At 33.7% G+C, this 9,193-nt stretch overlaps 1 protein-coding gene across 1 annotated transcript; it reads right to left on the reverse strand.

The window, feature by feature from the left end:
- Positions 1–958: 958 nt before the first annotated feature.
- Positions 959–9,193, reverse strand: LOC11425348 (transcriptional corepressor LEUNIG_HOMOLOG). Its single transcript, XM_003622881.4, has 18 exons — positions 8,983–9,193; positions 8,298–8,393; positions 8,059–8,156; positions 7,745–7,854; positions 6,987–7,273; positions 6,817–6,892; positions 6,594–6,702; positions 5,761–5,810; positions 5,407–5,673; positions 4,597–4,668; positions 3,852–4,073; positions 3,271–3,412; positions 3,085–3,191; positions 2,635–2,784; positions 2,343–2,498; positions 2,145–2,261; positions 1,748–1,945; positions 959–1,369 (listed from the first exon to the last, which is right to left on the reverse strand). Exons 2-18 carry the CDS (start codon positions 8,345–8,347, stop codon positions 1,226–1,228), a joined length of 2,355 nt encoding a protein of 784 aa, XP_003622929.1. The 5' UTR covers positions 8,348–8,393; positions 8,983–9,193; the 3' UTR covers positions 959–1,225.

Consider the following 9,193-nt stretch of genomic DNA (forward strand, 5'->3'; position numbering starts at 1 on the left):
TGTGCGATTTAATTGGGTGCTTATGTAAAGAGAGTAAAAAAATTACATTTCTATCAAAATAGAAATATTACAAATAAAATTAATTTTGCAAAATTATTCCTATTAAATAGATCTTCATTACTTTAGTAAAAAAATTAGCCTTTCGATACAATTCATATTTTCAAAAAGTCATGCTAACTAATGGAGCAGTAGTTATGTATTGAAAAACAACGATTTTCAAACTTTTATAAAGTTGAATTCACCATTTTTCAACACAATATTTCTATATTTGTTTCTTTAACCAACTAAGTAAAGAAGAAAATCATGCTTTGCAAAATCAATGAAGTGGTCAATAGTTTACGAGTTTGAAGATAATAGGGATCTAGAGCAAAAGAAAATGTGTGATTTTGAAGTGTTTGAAATAGGGTTCTAAGTTTAGAAAGATGGAATGTTCTTTATGGAAGAATGTCCGGCAAAGAATGTGGTTTCCTTAATCCAATTTTGAATGAGTTGAAGAACTCTAAATAATTATGATTTAATGGGTTTAATTTTAATAGTTTTTAAAAATATATATATAATTTTAGATTGGTTCTTCAATTAGAGATTTCTTAAGTTTTCTGGTGAAGAGGAAGAGTAACCCCTTAAAAAAATTATTTGGGACTTAAAAAGTTCAAATACAAGAAATAAAACTTAAACATTAATTTTTTGATTTGGAGTTGTCACCGCAAAAAGTTGGCTAAGCGAGTCCTCGCTAGGCCAGAAAACGCTGGCTAAGTCAGATTGACAGCACAGCCAAAATTAAAGAAACATCAAATTTTCAACCTTTTCAAAACTACACCCATGCCTTTGGTCTTTCTTTTCAGTTCAAGAATGACATTATCATCAAGATTTAATCAATAAAGCGAGATTGAACTAAAAGGATCGATTATGAAATAAAAATAACTTAAAAGACCCATGCAAAAAAATTGGTCAAATTGCATAATAATACATAAAAATAAACCTTGTATTGCAGAATGTAGATTGTAGAATAACTTAGTTTGTAGATTGTAGATTATAAATATCGTGCACATGCACGGTATCCTGCTAGTACAACAATACAAAAATTGTTTCATGTTCTATACTATACCTTATTTCATACTATTTGTAAAGGTCTCTGAATACTTTTTGCTTTGAATAAAAATCTCTGAATTCTTTCAGAATAAAGAGTGAAAGAAAAAAGAATATACGAGATCATAAAATGTGAGAATTATTTCCACAACTTTACAGAGTTGTCACGACTGGCAGAGGCAACCATTCCAGTAGCAGCACACTCAGCCAAAGCAGAAATCACATTCTCATGTGCAGGAATTGTCATGCTTTTGTTCTCAGCCATGTTCCACAACTCTAAGGACTGCACACCAACAGAAAAAAGCAATAAAGAAAACAGTATATTAGAAACCAATGAATCACGCACATATACACTACCACTAGACACGACATCTACACTGACACACATAGATACCATTAATAATTTGAAAAAATGAAAGTGATGAAATGAAACTACATGCGTCAGTGTTGTGACGGACATCATACATGCCTTTATAGTTTTGAAATAAATTCAACAAAAATGTTGTCACAAAATAAACCTCATGCACATGGCAAGTTTATAGTCAATCATGTTGTGTGTGGTTGGTTAGCCAGAGATCCTTATCGGTCATTTTACTGTTTGTGACACTTTCGTGAACTTTATGTAGTAAAAAATAACTTTTCATTAAATTAAAACACTTACCGAAATCCCTCCGACTACTAATAAAGTTGCATAGCTTGGATGAAACAGACCAGAATAAAACTGGTTCCCAGTAGAGTTGAGCTCCTGAACACATTCTCCTGAGGTCAAATTCCATATCTTCACCAAATTTGGACTAATAGATGCCAGCATATCTCCAGTAGTATCCCAGCAAATATTGTTCACCGGTTCAGGATGACCCTACAAAGACAGAGTATTTAACAACAAAATCCACAAAATTTAGGACAAGAAACTTCGATAACATGACTGACAATCAATATATGAATAAAGCATTTCAAATATATCTACCTTCATAAGAATTAAATATATACTTTGATCTTTGTTTATATTATGTTATTATATTATAGATATAGATAAACAAGTATACGGTAGATTTTACCTGGAGTGAGTAAATTTGTCTGTCAGTTTCGACATCAAAAATAGACACTACTTTATCAGAAGCTGCAGCAAGTAACTGTCCCGATCCAGGCTGAAACCTCACTTTTGCATTCCCTCCCTGAAACATCATTGTGATGAATACTAGGGACGCATAAAATTGTTGAAAAAACATATGACAGAATGAATTTGTTTCACCAACCTTAGATACACGGGTACACGAGGATGAAGTAATGTTATAGTACCGAATTTCATTTTCACTATCGCAGAAGCAGAAAAAATCAGTCTTCTTAGGGTGGAAATCAAGGGACATAATGGCTGAACTGTGCCCGCTATATTCTTGAACGCAATAGGTTGGCTGCAAGGAAAGAAAGAGAAAAGGAGTAAATCGTATTTTGTGCATATAATTGCGAAAGATGGTTGCATGCTTTAAACATCAGATGTACAAGTTATAAATAACTAATAGGTAAATTGAGAAAAGACTGTAATGTTACATTGGCTGCGTCCCATAACCGCACAGATTTGTCACATGAGGCTGTTGCCAACTGAGATGAATTTGGTCTAAAACGGACATCTGTAATAACTAATTTGTGTTCTTCAGGAGTGTGCTCTGTCCGCAGAGAGTCCATATTCCAGAGGGTAACCTGATACATGCTCCCAGAAAAAGTTATGTATACAACAATTAAAATTTATAAACTGGATGAAATTTTGCTCACAGTAGAATGAGATAACTCATGAGATTAAAAAATGAAAATACTTCTGCTATAAAGTTTAGTAGAAAATGTTACCAAAGGGTGATGCTTGGTATCACAATAATATACCAATTTCAAACTAAGAGAAAGGCATTATAGAGTAGAAAATAATTTAAAAGCTATTTTTCAGATGAAGAGTGCAAAAGTTATAATTCAAACTGTTGGTGTTCCTTGAATATGCAAGTGAATTACCTTTTTGTCTTCTCCAGCACTGGCAAGCAACTTTCCATCGGAAGAAAAGTGACAAGAAGTAACTATGTTCCTTGTTCTTATGCAGCTAAATTCAGCAAAGGTGAAAGCTGAAACAAAAGTGTGTTGAATCATACATTCCCATAATACTTAGCAAACAGAGAAGAAAGACACACACATAAAGCTTACTTTTTGAAGATTCTTTTTGTTCCTCAGCTGGGCTTTGTTTTATTGTTCCATAGAGATTGCCACCATCTCCTGCATCATTTGATAGAAAGGACTCTACATTATCATCTAAAGCACCAACATCTCCAAATCGATCTATATCATCCTGGTTTATGAAATGATAGTGTCAGAACTCAGAAACATGATATTTTGTTTAACTTATAAAATCAACATTGCGGCAAATACAGTTACTCTCCAACGTTTACATCAAGATTAATGATTGGCAAAAGAGGGCCGTTATTTAATTATAACTGAATTGAACGTATAGATCAGAAAGCTATCTTAGAAATGGTGGTTGGGCCTAACACAACCCCACAAAACCGGCTTGTGAGGTGAGGATTGCCCCCACTTATAAACATATTGTCAGGCCATCACCTATCCGATATGGGACTCTTAACAAGCTACAAATACAAAATATGAAAAGTATGACATACAAGTCAACAATCATGATAGCTAATATAAAAATTACACCAAATCAAATATCCATGCATTGTCATTTGTATGATAAACACAAACATGCAAACTAAATTTTTAAGAAAGCTTACAAGTAAATTTGAAGATGATCCAAGTCCTCCTGTTGCTTCTGTACCATACATCATCATGCTCTTTTGCACATTGTTAACATGTTGCATGCTGCTTGCTGTATTTAATGCATCACCAGGTGTGTGTGTTGATGACGGTGAATTAGGTGAAGGACCAGCTGTGTTTCCAGTACCAGTGCTATTGGCAGGTCCAGAAGAAGAAGCTTGCTTTCTTTTTCTGTTACTCTGATGACAAAGCAGATATAATATGTTAATTATATGGCTGGATTGGTCATTGGGATGGGGAGAGTTGAGGACTGGAGTCATAAGGAGGAAGATAATTTGATCTCCATTCCCAACATAACAATAACATTAGTACTAATATTTGCTATTTAAAAAAATATGTTAATTAGCCATGAAATAAATTTGGGGAGGGATAATAAAATTGAATTGATGCAAATGAATCTAATAGGAGCAGGAGCAGCAGCAACATATAATGCACTAAGGAAGTATAATATTACTATACTAGCATAGCCACGCTTCTCAGATATAGGATTGGCTTTGATACCAACATCTTGAAATTTGGGTTGGTACTAACGCAACCCTACAAAACTGACTTGTAAGGAGAGTGATTCAATCCATTTATAAGCACATTTTAGGTCATATCATATCCAAAGTAGGACTCTCAATGGTTACATGTTCATCTGGTTTCATTCCATACAAAGAAAAGGGGAAAGAAGGGGGAAAAAGCAGAGACATTAAACACAACCTGCTGCAGTTGATGCTGCTGCAATTGCTCTTGCTGCTGAGACAGTGATTGTTGTGACTGGGCCATCTTCATCTGTATGACAACAATTGAAGAACAAAAAAATCAATATTTCAGAGTTGACCTCCAAGATCATAATATGTTGCAATTTGTAATATACAAAAAAGAATAGAACAATGTAAACATTTACCATCTTAGAACTGATTTATATGGCTTACTTATCACAGACAGACAAAACCGATAAATATACATCTCAAGCACATTTTTCTTACTTTTTTATTTGATTAGTAAGAACAGCACTACTACATACATGCATCTTTCTAAATCAATAGCAAGGACAAAGGAAATAAGATATTAGCATATTGGGACCCCTTGGTGACACAAAATTTTCTTGTGTACTTACGTGTGTATGTGTGTGTCACTGAAAGGGAATGTTTTTGCACATATCAAGTTCAAGGATGCTTAGTGCTCTCGCTCAAGCAATTCAACAAACTTCAGCTAAATTTATGTAAGTCTATTCTTAAAGTTTCGTAAGCGATTGCGTACATGGAGTGCAGCCTGTGCAAAAGCAGGAGCATGTAGAGAATGAACAAATTGTTCACTCATTGAGAAAGAAAAAAAAAACCGCCACTAACTACAAAGAAAAAAGCAGCCACATAACTGACTATATCAATTGAATTTCCCGCATATTGTTCAACACATTTTCTTTATATATGCAAATGATGTGCACTAAATTTAAAGATATTATGAATGATAACCAAGCATTGATTTTGATAATTGATAAAGTTTTAATATTTGAAAAGGAAGTCCAACCTTAGGTGAACCTGATTGCATTTGGGAGGAAATAGATCCATCATTCCTGTTAGATTGACCATCCTTTGCATTTAAGCTACCTCGAGGAAGACCAGAAAGTCTGCGTGGATCCATATCACCATAATTAGAATTTCCAAGGCTGTTTTGTTGTGCCTGAGCCTGAGCCAAGACCTGTTGTTGTTGTGATGCCAAAAGATACTGGTTTTGCGTTGATAAATTAGGCTTCGGAACTTGTACTCCCAAACCAGGTCTTAGTTGATCAATTCCCTGTTAAAAATGGATAGGTCATATTTCTCTCACAAAAAGTTTAACAAACTTTAGAAAAACAACGATGAGGATAACATTTCAACTCACAGTTAGAGGCCATCCCTTCAGTGGAAGACTTGTAACTCCTTGATTTAATCCTGAAAGATAATTAAATAAACAATAAGAAAAATGGATTCCCCATAACTGAAACTATACACTAAACGTAAAAAAACCATGCGGAATATCGCTGCAAAAAATCAACATCGAACTTCAATGAAACCAACATTACAAATGCCGTAAAAGTAGCATTGGTTACAAGGTTACAAAAATCGTACTATAAAGAGTTTACTTCATTGCTGAAGAAGATGATATTGGAAATTACTCCCTCCTTCCCACAGTAATTGTAATATTTGCTTATTTTACACAGATTAAGAAAGAACTATAAATAAAAGAAAGAAAATAGCAATTTTACCAATTAACCTTATCAAGTTTTGGTGGTGTATTCTTGTTCACAAAAAAAAAAGTATTGGTGGTGTATTCATCATTATCAGAAATGCAAAGTGGGAGATATTGATTGACTTAGGTGTGACGCACATAGTATTCATATGGAAGTACAATTGGGAAAAAAACAAATTAATATTGCAATGAAAATTGAAAGCGATATTCATTTCAGGAAAAAAAAAATATTGAAAATGTGACAATTATTATGGGGACGGAGGGAGTATAACTTTACACTAACCAAAATGGAATATCAAGAAAATCAACAGAAAATATATCTTTTATTTTCACCACATAAAACATAGAAGGCTGCATTAAATAACACTCAGTCCCTCTAAACCATCACACACACACACACAAAGATGGAACCTTAAACACTATCCCCAGACCATAAAAAGTGGAAATTTGAAGTAATAACATGAAGGGGAACAGAGTAATAATACCTGCACTGCCTAACCCAGATTTCGATTGTAGAATTGATTGTCGATAAACTGATGAATCCATGGGAAAATTCTTTGGACTTCCACCAATGTTAACTTCTCCTTTGATGTCCTGTAAAATTAATTTATCAACTTTCTTATCATAGTAATGGATAAAATTGATAGAATTCAAAATAAAAATGAAACACATGCAATATCTAATTAAGCATATGGTTAAAGTAGTTACGTTGTTCAAAGCAGACCGTGCCTGCATTTGCTGCAATACCGCAGACATATTCCCTGAGTTACCATGAACCAACTGACTGAGACAGAAAATAACTCAAATTATTAGTAGTTCAATTCATAGATCAAGTTAATTGTGATACTTTTTCTATACAGAAAAGAAAATTTAGTTACCCTTGATGACTTGTTGCTGATTTGAGAAGAGCCATTCTATTTGCATCAATAAGATTTGGAGATACATCTGAATCCATTGAATGAGGGTGTTTCATTCGTTCTTCATACATTTTCATGGCCAATGCACTTGCAGGTGGCTGCCCCAACATACCTTCAGAGTTCATGGGGTTCAAAGAACCACCCAGTCCAGGATGATTAGGATCTCTTCGCTGCAGTTGTGCATTGCGCTGTTGCATTAGTTGCAATTGCTGCATTTGAAGTTGTTCTCTCGCCTTTGTTTGCTGTGTCTACCAACATACAAATTCATATATTAATATATAAGATCCAGTTTGCTACCAACCAATATTCAAAAAAACTAAAATCGGCCCAGTGCACGAGGTTCCCGCCAAGTGGAGTATGGAGAGGTTAGATGTACATAGCCTTACCCCCCAACAAGCAGAGAGGCTGTTTCCAATATTTGAAATCATAACCTCCACTCACTACGCAGAAACCTTAGCATTGCGGCAAGGCTCGCCTTCCAATATTTAAAATAACTAAGGCTATATATATGGGAGGGTTTTTGAGGACTACGTATAAATATGTGAGATTTTGAAAAAATTTACAGAATAATATGATACATGATCATTTAACATTTCAATCACACTTAATTTATTTTTAAAAAGATATTTATAGCTTCCTTAAGCTAGAAAAGAAAAACAAGTCCTCCCCTCCAAACATACTCTAGCGAAATAAATACAGATGTTACATGATAAGGTCACCTCAATGTAAGATGCAGCAGCCTCAGAATGCTTCTCATTTGTTCTCGAGATGAATATATCCCAAAAGACAGACCACCACTCAAAAAGAAATCCTCCAGGTGCATCAATTGCTATCAAACACAAAGAAAAACAAAAAAAGAACTCACTATATACTCAATTGTGTCACCACTTTCAGCTTTAACAAAAAAAAAGTCCTAAAACAATGAACAAGACCAGCGATAAACTAACGATAAACAACCAATTTAACCTAATTCTTTACAACACATTAACATAACATAGAGAATGATAAAAAATCTCAGTTGTTAGTTTCTTACCTACTGGATCAGTTGAAACCTTTCCTTCTGCCATAAAAGCTTTCGCAGTGTTGTGTAACCTTCTTTTGAGAAAATAATCATGAATATAAACATCAAGCCTGAAGCATAACAAGACAAACATATGAACATCAACATAACACGATCCTCAAAACCAAAATCAAATAAACCATGATGAAACACAGAAACCAAAAACAAATTCAAGAGCAAGAAAAATGTCAAGCATTTAATAAGTAACATACATTTTGTCAGCTTCCCAATTACTTTGAGCTTGACCCAAAGTTGGCTTCATACTGACAAACCCAACTTCAAAGAACCTTGTGGTATAATGGTATTCTCTGCAAAGAAATAAAATTTAGTTTTATAAGACTTTAAACATGAAAATCAATCATAATTGTAGATGCCATTAAACAGGAAAATCAACCATAATAAAAATAATTAAAATCCAAACAATTTTCTTTCTCATTTTCATAGACTAAATCCCAAATTCTGTTTCTTTCACCTCTGATTCCCTTAAATTCTAACCATCCTTTCACAATTACACAAAAATTAACATTAACTTTCAAAATTATACAAAAATTATCGTCAACTTTCACAAAAACTAACATCAAATTTCACCAATTACACAAAAACCATCATCAACTTTCACAAAAATTATCATCAACTTTAAATTTTACACAAAGATTAACATAAACTATCACAATTATACAAACAATAACAACTTTCACAATTAATTAAAAAAAAAATCAACACCATCTTTCACAATTGTACAAGAAAAAAGAAAAACATACAAGAAGCTCCTTGGATCAAACCTCAAATCACCACCCCATGATACAAAAACACAACTAAAACCATGAAAACACAAAATTAAGCAAAATCAACTACGAGGGTAGGACCCAATTTCAAGAGAAGAAATAAAAAGAGAACCTTTATTTATGAATTTGAGTGCAGATGATGAAAGTTGTCAGAATGTGTGTGTGAGAGAGAGAACAGCGAGAAAATCTGGGAATTTTCTCGGGAAAAAGTGGATGGAATTATGGAACTTGGTGAGTTGAGTGTTGTCAGTGAAGTGCTGCAAGAAGTCGCATTATAAGTTTCATCACACAAAAAGTGAATAGAGAGAGAAAGAGAAATACCA

This window comes from Medicago truncatula, chromosome 7, assembly GCF_003473485.1.
Source record: "Medicago truncatula cultivar Jemalong A17 chromosome 7, MtrunA17r5.0-ANR, whole genome shotgun sequence".
NCBI classification, from domain to species: Eukaryota; Viridiplantae; Streptophyta; class Magnoliopsida; order Fabales; family Fabaceae; genus Medicago; species Medicago truncatula.